Source organism: Triturus cristatus, chromosome 4_1 (genome assembly GCF_964204655.1).
Source record: "Triturus cristatus chromosome 4_1, aTriCri1.1, whole genome shotgun sequence".
NCBI classification, from domain to species: Eukaryota; Metazoa; Chordata; class Amphibia; order Caudata; family Salamandridae; genus Triturus; species Triturus cristatus.
In genome coordinates this window covers 664,397,020-664,418,756 of record NC_140585.1, presented here as the reverse complement: position 1 = coordinate 664,418,756, position 21,737 = coordinate 664,397,020, and the positions used below count along the sequence as shown (strand labels likewise).

General features: G+C 44.4%; 1 protein-coding gene across 1 annotated transcript in view; it reads left to right on the top strand.

The window, feature by feature from the left end:
• The window catches only part of PDZRN4 (PDZ domain containing ring finger 4), a 2,469,118-nt gene that overhangs the window by 655,656 nt on the left and 1,791,725 nt on the right, over positions 1-21,737 (top strand). Inside the window, exon 2 of the mRNA XM_085653075.1 lies at positions 14,698-14,772. Coding sequence (XP_085509201.1) covers positions 14,698-14,772 — 75 coding nt within the window. The remainder of the gene's footprint in view (positions 1-14,697; positions 14,773-21,737) is intronic.

The following is a 21,737-nucleotide window of genomic DNA, read 5'->3' as shown; positions in this document are numbered from 1 at the left end:
TGTTGCAACAGGAGGGTGATAATGGATTAGAAACTATTACTTTCATTTCAAGAGGCCTTAAGGATGCGGAATCACGTTATTCGGTAATTGAGCGAGAGGCTCTTGCTGTATTCTGGGCTATCAAGAAGTTGAAGTTTTTATGGGGTACGAAATTTGTTGTGAAATCGGATCACAAACCTCTTTGTGAGATTTTTGAGAAAAAAGGTAGGATCAGTAAGTGGGTCATAGCTCTTCAAGAGTATGATTTTAAGATAAAATACATTCCTGGTGTTGAGAACACGGTAGCTGATGCTCTTTCTAGGCTGGTGGAGGGTTATAGTGAAGATGATGTGGAAGATGATTGGGCTGAGTGTGACTCGTGTGTGTGTTTGGTCAATTCTGGCGTTGTTGATGAGTATCAGTGGCGGGATAAGTTGTCTCATGATCCGGTATTATCTGAAGTGATGAGTTTAATTCAGAATGGGTGGTGTAAGAAAAAAGAAGGGTCAGGTGAAGCTGCAAAGTTTTGGGGGGTGAAGGATGAGTTGAGTGTGTGTGATGGTATTTTGTTACGGGGGACACGATTGATACCTCCTGTAGAGATAAGGAGAGTGTTGGTGGACATGGCTCATGAATTGCACTCTGGTATGTCCAGGACAAAAGAGAGACTTCGTTCTTCGTATTGGTGGCCTGGAATGGACATACAAATTGAAAGAGTCATTAGAGATTGTTTGGTGTGTGCCACAAGTGATAAATCGAAAATGGTTAGAGTTCAACCTATGATTATCAGGGAACTTCCAAATGGCCCGTGGAAAGAGGTAGCTTTAGACATTGTTGGTCCCATTCATTTCAATGAACAATAAAATTATATTTTTGTGCTGTTGGATTGGATGGGTCCTGTTATTTGGAATAAACCTGCTTATATTTGGTGGATCTCCTGAGTCAAGACGTCTTATTTCATGCAAGGGAGTTTCCTACAAGTAGGCTCGGAAGAGAACTTAGCTAAAGTCTACAACATAGTTCTACCACGACTCCTGGAGGTCGAAACTCTAATCTCCCAAGATGTTCCCAGTGACTTCAATGGAGAACTTAGTGTAATCCATTCAGATTTGGCCAATAACCTGGCTGAAGTCTCCTACCCCCAGGCTTCCACGAGAAGGCCCAGACAACCTGCCTCTTCCTGGTACAATTCAGCATGCAGGAGAGCAAAGAGTAATCTTGTTATAGCAATTAAGGCAGGGCACAGCAAAATGGCGATTCGAGATTACAGATTGCAGTACAAAGAGGTCATGGGGCATACAAGAAAAGAATGGGACATGGAAAGGTGGATGAACCTAAAGGTAGCCCTGGACACAAAAGATGCGCGCAGATTTAGGTCACTTGTTAACCATGGTTCGGGTGACCTAAAATCAGCCATTGAATCGAATATTGCGCCATCAGCATGGGAGGCCTATTTTAAAGGTTTATATGGCGGGGAGGCCGCGTTGTGGAGTTTGCCCGACTCACAAGTCCCAGAAGATCAGCAGGAGCCCCTGGAGTTTTACCTTTGGGGAGGTGATGAGTGTAATAGGCAAACTTTCAGTGGGAAAGGCCCCGGGACTTGATAAATTAACGGGGGATCTTTTTAGACATCAACCTGAAATCTGGGGTCCCTATCTCCTTGTCGTATTTAACGCTATCTCGAGAGACATGGAAATTCCCAGTACTTGGCTGGGGGCAGAGATAGTCCCGATATTTAAGAAGGGGTTACCTCTGCTCCCAGTCAATTACAGGCCAATCAGCTTAATCGACGTCCAACAAAAAATATTTGCTAGATTGGTCCTGGACCATTTGTTGACGTGGATGGAGGATCACGATGTACTGAGCCCCTTCCAGGCGGGATTCAGAAGGAATACGTCCACTATGGATCAAATCTTCCGACTGATCCTACTGTACTGGAAGACGGTAAAGGTAGAGGGTGGCAGCCTCTATATGGTCTTCGTGGACCTCCGGTGCGCGTTTGACCTAGTTCCTAGGGGGAAACTGTGGGCTGTCCTCCAGGATCTGGGCCTCCCGCACCAGATTTTAGTGCTACTTATGAGATTGCATGAGTGGAACTTTGCCCAGGTTCGCTGTGGCAAGAATGGGACGCTGTCACCAAGGTTCCCCGTTGGCAGGGGGGTGAGACAGGGTTGTGTCTTAGCACCGACCCTGTTCTGCCTTTATGTCAACGGGGTAATCTCTTATCTGGACAGTGTCCCTGACAATGACGCACCAAGACTGGCTGGCAGGAGGGTGCCGGCGATCATGTTAGCGGACGACACCCTCCTGCTTTCCAAATCTCCCTTGGGGATTGAGAGGATATTGAACGGCTTTGGGGACTTCTGTCGGAGCAGAGGCCTTGAGATCAATGCTGACAAGACAAAATTCATGATCTTTAACCCGCCAGTGTATACTCGCGCTAATCCATTACTGGATGATGTATGCTTGGAAAGGGTTACGATCTTCCAGTACCTGGGTGTTACAATTCATGAAAATTTGTCATGGGGTCCGCAAAAGGCCAAATCCCACATGAGACTTTCACAGCTGTCGGGTGCTATCTTAAAGGTTTCCAACTCATCAAGCTTTAGACCAGTGAGTCCTGCCCTGGAGGTCTATAAGACGCAAGCAAGGGCAGCTGCTCTCTATGGGGGTGAGCTTTGGGGTCACTGTGTTGCCCCTGAAATTACTAAAGTTGAGTCAAAATTTGCAAGGCAATTATTATCACTTTCTCAGAGCACTCCATTAACACCGCTGAGGTTAGACCTGGGACTGTCGCCTATTGCAAACGAGCTAGCAGTAAAGCCCTTAAGGTTCTGGCACAGATTATGGACCACTCCAGATCTTGTAAACTATAGGGACGAACTTAAACAGATCCTTAGCCTCAATTGTGTAAGCAAAATTCCCTGGCTTGCGTTTATTAAGCGTGAACTTCTAAGTCTATGACTACAATCCATGTGAGAAGACCCAGATAGGGCATGTGGCCGGATATCACGGAAGATGTTTACCAAAATTTACAAAGGGCAAAAGCTGGAACTTTTAATCACGGCCCCTAATGTGGGTTCCCTCACTAATTCTTTTTTAGAATTTAAAAATTCTTATTATTTTGAGGACTTTATGGATTTTGTCTTCCCGATTTTAGCGCGTAAACTTTTTATCCAATGGCGACATGGCACTTTACCCCTCAAGGCCGTCACAAGCAAGTGGACGGCCTCCTCTAATAAGTCTTGTCCGGGCTGTAGCTGTGATTTAGAAGATGAGCTTCATGTTCTCTTCTTTTGTCCAGCATATACTAAACCAAGAAAATATTGGCTGATCCCATTGTGCAGAAATCTGGGTTTTAAACATTGCCTGAATGCTTTTAGAATTTTTAAATCTAGTTCATCGAGCCCTATTGCTTTTGCACTCTCTAAATTTTTGCTAGCTATGTGGTGCAAGCGGCGTAAATTAATTGATCTTAATTGCTAGCTTTAATGTTTTTGAAATGAGTGTCTGGAACCATTTTTAAATTTTTTAATGAGAGGGTATTTTTGCCTGTACGAAAATATTGCCATGTGTATTCAAATGGATTTTAAATGTTACTTGCCTTCCCTTTTCCCCTTCTTCCCTTTCTGTTTTACTCTGTACTCTTTTATGGCCAAATTGGCCAAAATAAAGAATTTTTTGACTTTGATTTGGTGCCTTTGCATACTCAGCAGCAATTAAAAGGGAGAACCATGGACTCTGCTCTCAGGACAGGAGATGACTAGAAAGAAACTACTGATCTTGGACAGTCACTACAGAAGGGATTGCACTCCAGTAAATGAAATATGCGTTCACCTCCATCATGGATTTCAGATTGTTTTTCAATGTACAATTGTAAAGAAAACACACCATCCATATGCCTGGAAAATGGTGGGAACACTGTTGCATACTACTGACTGGAAGGGTTGAGGCCAAATGAGTGGAGCTTGTAGGTGATTTAGAGCCTTTGCTTACTCAGCAGAACAGTGACTGTATTTTTTTCAGAGGGGAGACTCCATATACCTTTTTTGGCCCACGGGTCCTATCCCTTGGGCCTCTATTTTAAATTGTTGGGTGCCCCAATGCCCACAAGAGGCTCCCACCATCAATGCTTTGGGGGCAATGGGGAGCATGCTGCAGGAGCCAGCATTGCTCCCACCCGCAGGGAGCAGCAATCTGTTGATCTGTTTACCTGCCGGCATCAGTGCAGGCATGCAAACAGATCAAAAGTATGCTCCTACCCAGCTGGAGCATTTTTAAAGCTCCCACCAGTTAGGAGCAGACTTTGTGTTTGCTCCAGTTTGACAAGTGTTTCAAAAATTCTCCTGAGGACGCAAACCCAAGTTTCCCTGCCTGCCTGCGCAGCCAGGGAGCTATTGTCTCCCGGTATGGGCTCCCTGGGACACAATATGTGGGGCAGCCCGGGCCCCCCTCTCCTTATGAAATGTGGACCAAGGGGTTGGCTTCCTACGGTCTATAATGGCTTGGGGAGTGGGGGACCATGCACCTCCTCCCCTCAATTTATCAATGCGGCCCGGGCTGCCATGTTTTTTTTTTTTTTTTAAACCCATGGGATTCTTAAGGATTGTGGCTAAAATTGCCATTTGTTTTTCAATTGTGGCCCGGGGGGTCACTATGGGTCCCCTCCATGGTGTATAAGGGTGGCAGGGTAGACCTATCCTGCCTCTTATATCTTTTTATTTGTTTCAAATGTCCGGACAGGGGACTAAGTCCCCAAATCCTGCCATGGCTACCAGCAACATTTTTCTGATGTTGCTAAGTAGCCAGTGAGAGCGCTCGCTCCCGTAGGAGTCAGACTCTGGCAGGAGCAAATTGTCCCAGGGGAAATAAAGCTTCCAGGGTCAATCAGAGCACTCTATTTTTTAGTTGGTGCTCGCATGAGAGGCTCGATCCAACCATCCAGTGGACCCCAGACATTGAGAAAGATAGCAATCGGTACGAGGAAAGCTTTAGAGTGTCTCCCTGTTGCGATGCCCCCACCAAAAATACCTCTATATATATGATACCTTACTGGGCTATGGGAGTCATTAGCACAGAGATTGAAATGGCTGAACACCTCTTGTTCCTTCATACCGGGATTCCAAATGTGCCGTGTCCCTCCACTACCTCATTGCAACCTGAACCCACTCAAGTGACCCCATCTATTTTACCTACTTCAATACTATTCCTTCCACAAAACCACATATTAGCAGAGTAGTCAAAAAGGGTGAGCGATTTTAAGAAAGTCAAGCAGCCAGTGGCCCATTCAGGCCAAGCAGGAAGACAATTGTTCCCAGACACTTGACCAGGCAATGCTGGGCAGCCCTCCTGAGGAATCAGCAGCGGGTCTTCACCTTCTATGCCCGAGTAGTTAGACTATATTGCTGACTGTATGTCCAAAATAAAAAAGTTAGTCAGGGGTGCGCTCCTTCCCATATGTGCCCGGATGGAATTTATTGAGCGGGAGTTGACCTCATTAAAGCTGGTCAAAAATAAACCTGCAGTTCCCCCTGAGCTCAGGTACCACAGAGTAGCCCAGGGCAGTTCTCTTCTGTGCAGGCAAGAGTCTACAACCATTAGAGCATCTGCAAACCCAAGGGCACCTCTAGATTTCTTGACACAGCATGCTGGGGACAAGGACTGATCAAGCAGTGAACCAAACACACATTCAAGAAAGAAAATATCGCTATTGGCTTGAATCTCAAAGGTTCTCCGGGACCTAGTCACCGTAAAAGGTCCCTTCAGGTTTACCCAGTAGTGAATCTGCAAATGGCTTCATGTACCTATGTAGTGGTTCTAACTAGAGTCCTTAAATTGCACATAAGGCAAACTGAGACTTACTCTTTATAATAAAACACGGGGATAGTTCATGCAGCATAGAGAATTTCCTCTCAAGTACTCCAACAATATTCTGTTCAGAAGAGGTGCCTTGATAGGGCCCAGTAGTGTGGATAGAGAGGGAGACTGAGTTCTCCTTAATTGTAGATCTCTTATCCTGGCCCAAAGGGTGCTTTTTGGCTGTGCAGGTAGTACATGCCCAGTAAAGAACCAGATTGAGCCCATGCCTCTGGGTTGCTCCTGTAGGACAGGTAATCGAAATACCTTTTCCGCTCACCCACTACCCTTGAGGCTACATCATTAGCCTCTGCTGGCTCATCTCAGATGAAACCGTGTGGTGGCTCCTCCATTCATCTGATCTTTTGGAACAGTCAGTCTCAATATTCATCCAGGTCAAAATAGTATTCTGATCTTCTCCGAGATTTGGTATCATCTTGTTTCTCTCCTATTTTATTGCCATATCCTTTCATTGTATACTGTATTAATTTTAATAAGAGCAATAAAGATTTTGCATGAATCAGCATTATTATTATTGGTGTTGGAACAGCTTCCAGAACTCCATCACCAAGACTATTTAGCTCTCCCAGAGGCGAGATGTTTGTGCATTAGCATTCCTCTAATTGCAAACATCTTTACATTCACCAGATTAAAAGACCCTGCTGTATCAATTGCAAGTCTATACACAACTCTAGATAAACTTCTAATCTTAACATCGTTCATAGCTATTTTCATAGGAAGAATTATACCCCCCAATATGTCTAAAACAACTTGCCCAAAAATCTCTTCATTCTCCTCAAAATGTGGTCCTCGCTCAAATCTTACATATTATAGATTATAGAAAAACTAAAGGTAAATAACACAAACCCACCCAAATCTTTCGCAAATTGAAATAAGTAGTCTTCCAACAAACATAATAAATTCCCCTCATAATAGGTTCTCTCCCTATTAGAAATTTTCCTCTAACTTCATAGGTTTTGCTATGTGTTTTCACCGACAAATTCTGCCTTACCTCATTCAATAGCTGTAGGAAAGTCCTCCTTTTTGCCCTGATCACCCCCATTTTTTGACCGCTGCTGGGGGTTACTGACTATGAAAATGCCCTGGGCTCAGATAACTAAGCCCAGGGCCAGTGCTTTGTCTTCCAAAGGTATACGGTAATTGGTATAATTCTAATTAGCCAAGATAATCTATCTGTAAATTCCTATTATATGGTAGGGTGTGTAGGTTTAGAGACTGCAGTGGACTTAATGCAGGCCTGCCTTGTATATTATAGTCCGGCATCCCAAATGTGGGCGAGTGATACAAACTCTCTTTCAGTTCCTTAAATAATTCAAGACACGCATCAGCAAATAGTGCCCGATCTTCAACATCATTACATGTCATCCTTACCAAAGCTTTCCAATATGGGGAAAACATTTCATCCACTGTTGTCAGTAACCAACAATTCCCAGAAACATCTGAACTTCCCTCTAGGTGGTCAGGAGATTCAATTTCAGAAATGCAGAAACATGCTCTTTTGAGACTTCTTTCACGCCCTTTTCAATATGAATAGATAACTTCCATCTTAAGAATTTGGGAGTAAATAGACACTCTCTGTATACCCCTATGGGATTCTACGCCACACAAGAACTTTATTCATAAATTGGAGTGGGAAGAGGAACTGCAAATACTCATGCAATGCAATTAAAATGAAGAATTGGCACAAGTTAATTACTGTATACTGCTGGAATTTCTACTGCACAAATGAAACATTTCTTAAACAATTACTCATAGAATTAACACAACAACACTAACACTTCCAGTGGAAGTCCTTGAAAATGATACTTTGAGTATAAGATGTACAATGGAAGTTCCATTCACAATAAATTTTTTCGAACAATGTTGTGTAGCGCTAATTTAGAAAAGTTATTCACTTGATGGTCCCTGGAAGCAAGGGAAAGATGGCTTTGTAGTGGGACACTGTTTGAGATGAGGGAATGAGCAGTAGAAAGTTGAGTAGAATATCAGAAACTACATCCATTTTAAGAATAATGGTGTATTACACGAAAATGTAGCATACTTATTCCTAACATTATTTACACTTCCAAAAGTCTAAGGTAACTCGCTCCAAATGCAAATTCATCAGTTCATCGGTTACGATTCCATGCATCATAAAAAACACTAATTATTAGTAATCATTTTTGCATGCTAGCTGCACATTTGACATATTTAGAAAAGGGTACACAAAGCCTTTAGGGCCTACCTTAGCAGTTTCTTATATCTATTACAATTGAAGGTTTAGGCCTGTCAAAACGTTTATTTTGCTAGGTTGAAATGGCAGTTTAAATCTGTACTACAGGTTGCAGTGGAAGGCCCGAGGAAAGCTTAAAAAGGCTTCTTCAGTGGATGGCACAACGAGTGCTGATGCTCACTAGTGCAAAAGAACTATTGATGGACAAAATGCAGAACAATGTCATACATTCACCCCAGTACAGAGATCTGGGCCTAAATCCATCATATTTTTGCTCACCATGCCATTCCAGCTTGGACCCCGCCATATGCAAATCAGTCTTGACTCTGTGGCCAATGGAAATAGTCCAGCCCGAACTGCCAGGCCAGGTCCTCCCTGGACTGGAAACAAGCATCCTAGGACCGGTTTCGGGGTTTCACCCCTCTTTAGCAGTGTGCGCGTGCAGCAGTGTGTGGCGTGCAGCAGTGTGTGGCGTGCAGCAGTGTGAGGCGTGCAGCAGTGTTTCGTTTAGCAGTGTGCGGCGTGCAGTAGTGTGAGGCGTGCAGCAGTGTGCGGCATGCAGCAGTGTGAGGTGTGCAGCAGTGTGAGGCGTGCAGCAGTGTGAGGCGTGCAGCAGTGTGAGGCGTGCAGCAGTGTGCGGCGTGCAGCAGTGTGCGGCGTGCAGCAGTGTGCGGCGTGCAGCAGTGTGTGGCGTGCAGCAGTGAGAGGCGTGCAGCAGTGTGACGCGTGTAGCAGTGTATGGCGTGCAGCAGTGTGTGGCGTGCAGCAGTGTGTGGCGTGCAGCAGTGTGAGGCGTGCAGCAGTGTGAGGCGTGCAGCAGGGTGTGGCGTGCAGCAGGGTGTGGCGTGCAGCAGTGTGTGGCGTGCAGCAGTGTGTGGCGTGCAGCAGTGTGTGGCGTGCAGCAGTGTGTGGCGTGCAGCAGTGTGAGGCGTGCAGCAGTGTTTCGTTTAGCAGTGTGCGGCGTGCAGTAGTGTGAGGCGTGCAGCAGTGTGCGGCGTGCAGCAGTGTGTGGCGTGCAGCAGTGTGTGGCGTGCAGCAGTGTGTGGCATGCAGCAGTGTGTGGCGTGCAGCAGTGTTTCGTTTAGCAGTGTGCGGCGTGCAGTAGTGTGAGGCATGCAGCAGTGTGCGGCGTGCAGCAGTGTGTGGCGTGCAGCAGTGTGTGGCGTGCAGCAGTGTGTGGCGTGCAGCAGTGTGAGGCGTGCAGCAGTGTTTCGTTTAGCAGTGTGCGGCGTGCAGTAGTGGGAGGCGTGCAGCAGTGTGCGGCATGCAGCAGTGTGAGGCGTGCAGCAGTGTGAGGCGTGCAGCAGTGTGAGGCGTGCAGCAGTGTGAGGCATGCAGCAGTGTGAGGCGTGCAGCAAGGTGTGGCGTGCAGCAGGCCAAGTCCGTTATTTACATAACGCTATATAAGGAGCATGTGACACATTTCTAAGCACTCCTAGTGCTGACATACAGGCACTGAGGAACAGTGAGATGTCATTTGTCCAGATTCACACGGTGTGTGGGCATGATGCAAAGCCTGAGCTAGCACTTACGCCTCGTGGAGACACATTCACATGTTAGACGATAGCACATGCCATGTGATTGTAGTCCAAGCTTTTTATTTTTGAGGCGGAACCAACCACCTTTTCCTGTTCTGGTTCCTAAATTCTGTTAAATATACACTTGGATAGTGAACATGAAGTATCTTGGTAATACAGAGGGGGGTGCTAAGGACCGTTCGAAGACATGGAGGCTCAGTCACATCTCGTTGTAGGAAGTTCTAAAGATCGCCAGACTGCGTCCCTTGGAGCCTTTCATCAGGATAAAAGGCGGCTGGATCGGAGGAATCCGCAATGTGTAGTTGGGGTGAAGGATGCAGTGGCATATTTTACTCTCAATAACCAGCCAAATGGCTCCGCGAACTAAGTGTTATTATCCAATAAACAAGTGCGGTCTTCAAGTCACGAGCTCTGACCCCGGCAGGAACAACCAAGAGTTCACACTGGAGTCCGACACTTTGAGTCCTTTTGCATTGTCACCCACTTTAATGCCTTCTGTTTCAGTAGTCTTAGTCTTAGTCGATTCATCATCCCTCAAAGAGTGAAAGCAGTATTCAGTCGCTCGAGAGCCAAGTGCCTAAAGACCTCTGCTGCAGGGCCTCCACCCACTGAGCTAGAGTATTAAAGGACGGCTTCTGCGAGCATCTGTGTCTCTGGTGCAGAGTTACTCCCACGAGAAGGGCCTCTGAGGCTCTGAAATGATGCACCCTTCAGAGAAATATTGGAAAAGCCAGGTCACTCGATCCTGGTCTCCCAGCTCCAAGGTCGCCGCTCTGGCTCACTAGTCTTTGCGGGGTTTTAGCAAATAACATTTTGCGTTTTCAGCCCTGTCAGCCTATACCGCTTAATGAAAAGTTAAACTGCCAAACCCAGTAAGGAAAAAGTGGATGGATTAATTTAAATCAGAAGCAAACTCAACAGAGGGCGAGCTGGAGGAAGGAAACAGACCGCCTTCGCACGAGACAGACCCAGAGTTGCTGTGACATTTCTTTCATAAACCCCCCAAGGACAGAATTGGCACGATGGCTTGGACTGTGCTGTCTACAGGACACTTGGGCAGGAGTCCAGCATTTTCCGCTGATACAGACGTGCACCCTGGCAGCACATTCTCAGGATGCCCGCAACAGCCAGGCACAAGAATCCAGAGCAGACATGGCGAGTAAGTTGGCTGAAGAGGTGGGGGTGGCAAATGGTGTTCACGGGCGCTTTGATGTCCTCAGTGGCCGTGCGGCTCACTGAAAACATCAAAGCGCCCGCGAAATGTAAGTGATCGCAATCGCGATCACACTTCAAAGCGCGGCTGTGTGACAGGCGAAAGTGAAAGAAAACGAGTGCTTTCAGGCCTCCAAATGGTGCGCGCGCCCGGCACACATGCACTGTATTTGGAGGCCTGAAAGCACTCGTTTGCACTTCCAAAACTCGCTTACTATAAGTCTCGCCAGGGCAGCGCTAAAGCGCTGTCTCAGGCGAGACCTAAAAAGAACTATTGATGGATAGAATGCAGAACAATGTCAAACATTCGCCCCAGTACAGAGATATGGGCCTAAATCCATCATTTTTTTTTGCTCGCCATGCCATTCCATGAGGCACAGGGTCAAAACTGATTTGCATATGGCTGGGTTCAAACTGGAAGGGCATGGTGAGCAAAGAAACGATGGCTTTAGGCCCAGATCTCTGTACTGGGGTGAATGTATGACATTGTTCTGCATTCTGTCCATCAACTGTTGTTTTTGAGATGCTCACTAGTGGCATTTAATTGACAAGCCATGGGTTCACATAGTACCATATACAACGAACTTACACAAATAAATTAAATGTGCCAATTACTTGTAGTTCAATTGTACCATGTCTAAAGGGAGGAGCACAAGTATTTTGTACACTTTAAGCCTGCTAACCAGTGCTAAATTATTAATGCCAACAAAAATGAGTTCAGCAAAATGTTTGAGGGAATACCACACAAAGAGGGTTTAGTCTAACAGGGACTCTTATTTTTTTAGGACAAGGGATGGGTACACAATGGCTGTGTTTTACTCAATCCCCCAGTCAGAAACTGCATTAGAATCGGGGAACTGCACATTAGAAAACGTTCCTTTTTGAAACATCTTGGTGAATCACAACCCAAGCACATCAAAAGTATTTTTTGAGTTTAGTCTTCAAATGCATATCCATCCGTTCCTTCCAGTTCGTTCACGGTGCCCGTAAGATAGATTAGTCGGTTGAGTCTTTATTGCGGAGTTCTTTTTCTAGGCAGGATCAACTCTGACTTTCATTCCGACTTTGCTGAAATGAGTACAACTGAAATCACTACCTTTTGTATTTTGTGTAATATTATAAATTATAGCAAATCACTGATTAATGCAGTTGTTTTGAAGTAGACTACTGCTTCCTTTCGCCTGGAATTGGTCAGGTTTTCAAGTGAATCCTTTTGCAGTTGAATAATCATTCTAAAATGTCTTTCTTTTTTTGTTACAACCTCATTTTACCGAAGAACACAAAAAGAACGCACACACATTGGTTTGGGGGCTGTTCTCTGTTGTTTACTAAATGTCGGGCCTTTTAGTGATGCTGACAAGTAATGCTCTTCTCTTCCCCAATGTTCTCTTTTCCGGACCCTCCAACTGTCTGCAAAGAAGAGTCGCCTGTAAAGTAAGAGCTCACGCGCCCCCTGCTGAATGAAGTCCTCTGAGAGATGTGCGCAGAATTATATTAATGGACATCTTTGCCCTTGGCAATGAAGTGAAGTGGACAGCAATGGCATTAGATTCTATTGTTTGTTGTATACTACTGCCCCATCTTAGCTTTTTATGTTTTCTGGAAAGATATCTAAACAAGCATTTAACCTTTTAAAAAGAAGTGGTTATTATTTATGCTCACATTAACCACAACGTGTAAATCTGTGGTGGTGCTGGTCATGTTGATCTATTGAATGGGGAATATTATTACACTAAAATACATCAGGAAGCTAAGAGTATTACAATTAAATAAAACGATAAAAAAATAAAACGCATACGATGCTCAGAGATTAAAAGGTAGGAAAAAACCTGCAGTTGATGGGCAGGCAAGTATCCCGGACCGTGAGACGTTTTAGACTGTGACATTTCAACGGGAAAAATAAAATTCGTCACTTAATACCAACTAAAGTGACAGCTTATGTACAGTTGTAGGAAGACCATGTGAAGCCCTTCTTAAGAACCAGCTACCGTGTACCAGAAACGTAAACCAGCTTCAGTCGGGGACAGATGCTGAGGGCAGTTCAACTACAGGTAGTTATTTTTTGTGGAACGAATATATTTACACAACAGAGCTCTTCACATAAATTAGATGGATTTGCATACGATAAAAAAACTAAATTATAGAGCAAGCATTTTGCTTAGAAAAGTTGGAAATATACATATTGCCTGAACCGAGCAACTTTGAGAAAGATTTTGCATTGGTGTAAAAAAAAACCGACTGAGTGTTCTTTGCACTCTTTTGGATGCTTGTGTATAAGTAACAGACTGATTAGACCTTGTTTCCAATTTAGTTTATTTCTTTAACTTCTGAAAGTGCAAAACACTCTAGCTTATACCTGATCATATAATTATAGCAAAATATATACCACATTTTTGGTTATTGGGACTTATTTTTCCTGATCAGTCATTTACCGAGAGCAAGCGAGAGAGGGAAAACACACAAAGGGGAAGGGGAAGACGGAAACACCGTCAAATGGGAGAAAGCAGGGACTGGCAAGAATGACATAAAGGGGCAGGGAGTGTCTGGAAGTGGATTGAAGAAGCCTGAGGTGAATTCAACACCAGTCCTCCTTGGTATTTGGCACACCACCATTTCCTACCGCCAGCCGTGGCTCCAGATTTTCTTCTTGTCTATCTTCATTGTTCATCAGTGTTTGTTCCTATAAACATACATTTCATCATTACCTTGAATTAATGTATGATACCATCACACATTTAATATGTAACTTCATCTAAGATGTCATGGGTGATGTCATAAGCTGTGCATGATGGAAGTGAGTGTTGATACTCGACTTGGGAGTAATTTTACTTATGCTAAAATAATGAGTCATTTCGGTAATTCTACATTTCTCTTTGATGCAGAATTACTCATAATGCGATTACGCCCACTCTCATAATTTAGGGTAATTTGGGGGGGAAATCCTTCTGCAGGAGGGCATTTAACTAGCTTGAGTGGCAGCTCGTGCTGCTGTTTGTGTTCTGTTATCTGTTAGATATTCTTGCACCCATTTTGGACTTGCAAATAGCGCTATATGCAGAATTACTTTTCTTGTTCTTCGTGAAATCGAGCGGAATGTTTAGGTAATTCTACATGGAATTACGCGTGTTACTCCAGCTCCTAGTTAGACTGCGAAGCTGCCTTAACTGGAGCTCTGTAATGTTACGAGAAATCTGACCTGGACACACAACGAGGCAGCCATAACTAGTGCTAACACACCCACTGCTCACAGCCATGTGTCCCTAAACCTGACATGCCTGACATTCGAGCATGAACAGAAGGCACTGGAAGCAGGGTATGTTCATCACAAATGCCCTGTGACCTGTTCCTGTGTCGTCATTGAGCCCACTTCATATGGTCTTTGGCCATTCATGATTGAAACTGGGTAGAGATACAGCCTTTGGCCTTGCCATGCACGTGTGTTCCCCAAAAGTACTCTGTGTACAGGACCTTTAGGTAGAAGCTTTGAACACAAGGCATGGCACATGGGATTGGACCCTGCTCCCTGAGCCTGCGGTGCATGACATTCGGTTGTGCCCATTAGGCACAGCAGTTGGTCATTGGTTATGCTCTGAGATTTTTGCATCTGCCCAAACTGCTCTGAAAATACCCATCGATACTGTGCTGCTAGCACTTGGCACCAAGTTTCAAAGCTACCGAAAATATGATGCGGGCATGTCAGTAACTCATACCATCTGCCCAGACCTATAACCCCCAAACTCACTGATGACTTATGCCAAACAACCGACCCTTAAAGCGTGCGTTTGTGTTATGAATGTAGTTGCACGCTTGAGTCTTTACTCTTGGAATGGCCCTTGTTTAGTGTCTGCACAGTAATGAGTATTTTCATTGTCTTTGCAGGTAACTGAGTCTTCAAAAATGAAGAGATTGACCGGAGTTGCCCTTGAGATTCCAAAGAGCAACCTCAGATTTCAGGTAAAGGCTTGCAGTGCTATAGTGTTTTGTTTCTGGTTTTGTGGGGGTCTTAAAAGTCAAATACTGCTGTCAGCTGAAGGGGCAGTTTAAATAGGACTGTGCCAAAATTATGCAACAAGATACTAGTGAGGTTCTGTGAGACCACCAAGTCTTGCAAGAACTCACAGGAACGCTCTGAATTGATCAGGAACCGAATATGAGAAACTGGTAGGTTTGGAGTTTTTTGGGGTGATGTTATGTTAAAGAAATAAGGTTGATACATCTCCTGAAAGTAAAGCAAATGGGAAACTCGGGTATGCTTTGTGCTACATTTGAACAATGGTGTTACCTGTGCAACAGTGTACTAAACCATCCAATCTGGGGCCTCAGTCAGGCAGATCTCTGTGGCCATGAAATTAGTCTGTAAGAAAAGCATTTTTCTTTTGCAATTACTTTGGTACTGTTTGATAAATCTGTTTTAAATATGACAACAGCTTGGAGCAACCATCTAAAATGTGTCTTTTAAAAATGGTGTAATTTGGACAGGAAAAGGACAGGGAATTATGAGTGGCTTAATTTTTCGATCCCAGATACAATGAAGGGATATAGCAGAGGGAGTGGAAAACCCTATTTCCCCAAGTAATGGCTTTTCATGACCTCGGGTCATCCACAGATCCGGCTCGTCTAAGTTTCTAAGGAAAAATATATTTGAAGAATGAACACATCTGTTTGAAAGACAGGCCTTGATTTCCCTTCCACCAAAGTGGGATCCACGAGCATTGCAGGAAACCTGGATTTCAAAATCTGATTAGCTGTCTGTGACTACAAATTTTAATTTGCTGACATTCTTATATGATGCAAGGGATCTGTTAATTCCCATGCATTCTCTGTTGCAGTAAAGAGAAAATGTGGGAGCTAGATACGAGGGGGCACAGAGGACATTCCCTGACCACAGGGAGGGTGAGGGGGGTCAAAAAGGGGTGAATGCCACCCCAAAAAATAGATCCGTAGCATCATTTTAGAACCATTGACCAATACCTGGCTTTGTGGAACAAAGAGAGAATTATGGGGGGAGGGGGGGCTATAAAGGGTCAAGGAGAGAATCCTCTCACCCTGGAGAAGATGAAAGTTGATGCCACCCCTGAAAAGCAAAAAGTTCCTCATTTTTGCTGGAGCATTTATGACTGTCTGTGGATTTGCGAATCGCCAGATCCCTCCGTTTTGTCTTTATGCACTTCACAAATTCGACACTGATTTGCAAATTGCACGGGGATGGCTGCTGCAGCATATCTATGGTGTTATATTGGATCATTGGTCCCGGCATGAATTTAAGAAAAATATTAAAACAAAGGAAAGCCCTCAGAACAGCTGTGCTTGGCCAAAGACTGTTTAATGAGCTCTGTGGACACAAGGACTTAGCACAGGGATATGTACAGTGATGTATGGCTTCCATGCAGCTCACCACAGGGGATGATCATTCCAAGAAGGCTCTCTGCATCTGCCAATTTCCTTAGACACTTCCCGTACTTACTCACCCCGCTCATAGAGCTGGGTGGGACAGAGAATGCTGTGCAGGTTTTTTTTTGCTATGGAGTGTGGCATTTGATAAAATGAGGCCCAAACTGCAGAGCCCACTCCTCCAGTGGCCATCACCATTACCTCATGCAATGTTTCTTTCAGTTTACAGACTCAATAGAGGTTTCTAGACACATGGGACTTCTTTTCCCTGCTAGCTAAGTTTTAAATGGTGATCTGAAATTTGTAGAACATTAGTTAAGTTTGCTTTAGGCAAATTACTTTTTCCCCTCGCCCTGCTTGTCCTTGTGGTCATCAATCCTACCCCAAGGGCCTACTCTGTAGTCCACACAAACCAGCATGCTCACCAATATCTTGAAATGACATATAGTAAACAACGTGAAAAATGTGTTCAAATAGTATTTATTTAGATTACAAAAATAACCAAGAAACAGAGAACATAAAGAAGTCATACATTCCAGGTGTCCAAGTTATGAACTATAAGACAATAATCTCCATTTGACAATATCATTGAAAACGGTGTGTGCGCGAACATGTACAGATGGGAGAAAACATGAGGATGTCATTCCAAATTAGGTGTGGAAGAAGTTACATATGGCATTGATGGATCGAATCAGTCACAATGGAGACATACAGTTTGGGGTGTACCGCAAAACAAGTCCTATGGCTCATGACGGAAGAGAATGAGAGAAAGAGAGAAAAGAGGGGGAGGAGGAAGGAGGGAAGAGGGGCGGGTACAACTACACTGCACAATGTAAAATGTAACTTGACATAACTAATTGCATTCTGAGTTCAGATTCAAAGTTGATATTTCTGTACACATTGCAAGCTTGCTTTTTATACATAAAAATGAATATTGGCAGATATCTTCTTGATGCGATGAATGTCAATGTCAGCTTAAACTGTGGCTACATTTTTGTTTTTAAATGTTATCCTTAAAAATGAAAAACCTGAACTGGAAATTGGAAAAAAGACTTTTGGATATATATGGTGGGAAGAAAGAGCAACCTATTTTGTGAAAATCTTTTATTCAAAATGTTTTCTTTTTTACTTAAGAATGATTCTCATTGGCTCTACAACAGATATGTACATAAAAGATATGCGATTTAGTGAGTAAAGAATTAGGCTTGGCTCAGGAGCAATGAGTTCAAGTCTATATCCGCACTTCGTTGCTTGTGATCTTGGACAGATCTAACAATTCGTGTACATCCCTTTCTAAACTGCAATGTAGGGTCATGACACTCCACTAGTCAGCACTATGATAATTTATTCACAATCCATACACCATGGCTCTTTCCAGGGGCGTAGCTTGGGGGAGGAGAGTGTCTGGGGTATTAGAGCCCCCTGACACCCCCCTCCCCACCCTTGATATATGCATTTTCTGGTAAACAGTTGGCTACTGTTGCTTTCAGTCGGGTATGGAGAGGTATCTCTTGGATTTCACCAAGAATATTTACATACGCACAGACAAAAAACTCTCACACACTCTCTATCCCTCTATTTTGAGTCTTCAAAAATGTTTATTTTACGAAATATTGTGGTTTCTCTCACTTAGCACCCATTCCAATCCGCATTCTTTTCCCTTTGCACTGCTCCTCAAGCTCCTCTCATGCACCCAGTGTGTTGTAAAATTAATTTTAACATTATACGATTGTTGGTAAAGCTGAAGCTCACACCGCCCAATCGTACTGACTCAGCTACGCCCCTGGCTCTTAACGTAATGAGGGGCCTATCCAGCGCTGAATAATTGATTTCCTGGGCAAACTACTCACCATATGTAGGCTTTCGGCACATGGCAGGTAATATGTAACCCTTAGTTGTCCTGAAATCTCCTGTCTGTGACAGAACTACTTCCCAATTTTTCTAGCCATTACAAATGAAATCATCAATCTTTGTCAATTAACAATGTATATCACGCTGAGCCTAAGCTGTTAGAGCATCTCCAACTAACAGGGTTATTTTTTGTTCTGCCTGTGCTTGTTTTGTAAGAATTACATTTTAGGAATTTTTCACCTGGTCAATGGTCACGCTTTTTTTTTAACGAATAATTGGATATTTTTTAATTGATGTTATCCGTAATCAATGAATATACATTTAAGTCCGAGTTTAGCAAAATAAAAGGATTTATTCCGCTCCAGATAGTTTGGCTTTTGAGATAAATGCGGCGAGAGATGCTCATAGCTCATTTTCACTTCGCACCGACACTGTTGAGCGCTTCTACCTTCACGAGTTTAAGAAAGCGAGTGTCCTTCACTGATCATGTCCCTGCCCGCTGCTTTCCTGAGGGGTTTCGTTACAAGGTTAAATCGCCCAATAAGGATCTGTGTAGGTTGGGGAGTGAAAGGTCTTAGGCCTTGTTTTCGTTTAAGGTAAACAAGAGGGCATTGTTTTTTCCTCACGTTTTTCTTTATGGGGCATTAAAATTGTATGGTTTACATTGTGTGCTGATAAATGATTAAGTGTTTTTTTCTTCAAAGTTCCTTTGGAAATTTTAGTTACCGCACGGAGTTTCCTGTTTACATTTGAAGCATCAAGATTGTACATATGCTCATCAGAAATTCGAGAGAAAAGTTACTGTTTAAGTTTAAAAAAAGAATCAATTTATATCACTCTTCCTCCTAAGTTTTTGTGGCAGTTAAAGGGCACTCTGCACAGCTAACTACCGTCCCCAGCAGTCTGCCGCTCACTCCCTTTTGTTCTCTTTTAGGCTTGCTGTGTATGGCACTTGGGCCATTAATGTTGAACAGGGTGTATTGGATACTTTAATGGGCTTTTGGTGAACCTCCACCTACTGGCTTCTTTTGCTCCAATTCCTTAAGCAGTTGGCTTCAGGCTTTGCCAGTCGCATCTTGATTGAGCCCACAGGGGAAATTACATTGCTTCGCTTTCCTATTGGTTGCCCAGGTGCGTTTATATGCCTACATTGGAATGTATGAAGCTGATAAAATCACTTGGAAAAACGAACGCAATAGAAACAAAAGCAACCCTTTTTCTGAGCCATCTATTTTAGATGATTGTTATGGGCTCGCACCCAAGTGCTGCGGGGTAAACATCATTGGAAGCTAATCTGTTTGTGTTTTTGTAGTATGAGCATGTCCGATCCCTACTGTAGGGATTTGGGCCTCACTATTGCGCAGCAGCAGCAGTCAGTGAGGCACAGAAACACTGGAGTCTGGTTACGGGCGGAAGACACCGAGCGGTCTTCGCCCCTTTATTTTGTAACCTCTGGCCACACCTGGCCAGAGGGTGCTACAGGGTGTGGTTTCCCGGGTCATCCCAGCACCGCGAGAGATGTGTGGGGGTCATTACAACCCTTCCCAACTTGGTGTTGACCTGCGTCTGAGCGCTTGACAAACAACGTCTCTCAGTCTTTGGCTCGGCGGTGGATTTGGCCTCAGGTTGTACCTTTGAGGGTAGGAACGACGGCTTCATGCTGGGGGTTTGCGTCCATGTCTCTTCTCACTTCCAGTGACTTAGCAGGCTTACTGGCTGGGGGACTTCTTGCCAGTCCGGCAGCAGGTTTAGACCGCCCCAGTTGGCTTCTTCATCTCCTGACGGGGTGATGTCTTGACTGGTGTGGTCTACCCTCTGGAACCATGACACGTTTCTGGTGACAACTTCTCATCTCTGTTTGACAGGTGGCCGGTTAGTTTGGGAAAGTTCCCAACCCCATCTCCAAAAGTAAAAAACCTGGGAGTAATGGTAGATGATAAGCTGAATATGGGGGCCCAAATTAACTCAGTCTCTTCCTCTACGTCTTTCGTTCTGCGGACTGTGAAAAAAATTCTGCCCTTCCTGCCTACAGGAAGCAAGAAAACGGTGGTCTCTGCCTTGGTTATGTCTAAGCTGGACTACTGTAACAGCCTCTACCTAAACATTCAGGAACGGTTTCTTAACAGGCTACAGAGGCTACAGAATGCAGAAGCCAGACTGTTGACCGGGTTCCCTAAATTTGCACCCATATCTAAAGAAATTCAGAAACTGCACTGGCTTCCAGTCAGGAAAAGGATACTTTTTAAAACATTAAGTACTGTTTTTAAGGCTCTTCACGAGACTGGACCTGTCTATCTGCAAAACCATTTAAAATGGTACATACCCTCTAGAGATCTTCGGTCTCGGGAGGCGAAATTGGCCACCATCTCCAAGGTAAAAAAACTTTCATGGGGAGGCAGAAGATTTGTAGTGGGGATAGCGAAGGCTTGGAATGCCCTTCCGGCTCAGCTTAGAAACCTGTCAGACCTGCTGTCCTTCAGAAGGGCATTAAAAACATGGTTATTTACCCACTAAATCTCCTCATTCTTCACTCCGCCCTTTGGTAACGTAGCTATTTAAGTTTAGGTAACAGCGCCACGACACCCTAGGGTAACCATTGCGCTTTATAAATTAATTAACATAACATAACATAACATAACATAACATAATGTAATCATAGTTCTGTTCACATTTGAGATGGTCCAAGTACCAGGCTCGAAAGGCATCCGGAACTTCCATCTGGGCCGCCAATCTCTGATCAAAGCTAGATCTCCGGGTAGTAGCTGATAGGACTTGGCGCGTCGTTTTAGGCTGACACGCTCATTGGTCCTGACGTGCTGGACTTGGGTTCTTGCTGGCTCGTACGGCACCTGTGTCCACTGACTGGATACAGGGTTGGTGTCCCAACGATGCCCTCTGAGAATTAAAGACCAAGGGGATCGTTGTGTGGTACAGTGTGGTGGTGTTCTGTATTCCCGCAGAATTTGGTGCAAGCTTATCTCGGGATTGTTGCCTTCAGCCACTGTGATGCATACTACTTCATTCTGCGTGCGCATAAAGCGTTTTGCTTCACCATTAGCGTGGGGCCACTGCGGGGTGATGTGGCAATGTCTTATGCCGAGAGATACGAGTAGGTCTTTATTTAATCAGGGAGTCCTAATAAAGCAAATGTCTTCTCTAGCACCGGGGCAACCTTCGTGAATGGTCTGGACTTGATTACTTGGACAATTGGGTATTTGGAGTAGCTGTCGATCATTATTGCCATGATCCTGCCATCTGGAAAACTCCCAAAGTCAAGACTAACTTGGGACCCGGGAATTTTGACATGGTTCTTCGGAGATGATAGGTGCTGGGCTTTCTTGTACTTATTATTTGGCAGTAAAGGCACTGTCGCATGAAGTCATCCACAGCGGCTTCAGCCCCGGGAACCAGATATTTTCTCTCATCCGGTACTTTATACGGACCATCCCTTGGAGGCCTTCGTGGGCGAGGATCGTCACGCAAGCCTGGAGACTTTCATGGATTATGATGCGAGGCCATCGTAAAATTATGCCATCCGCTATGGCACTCAGGTCATCATGCAACCTCCACATTTTTCCGAGGCGTTCTTTGTCTTTGTAGGAAATTGTGCCAGGAGCCTTGTCGGACTGCATCCATGACTTTCGTCATGACGGGGTCAACTTGAGTCGCCTCGCTGA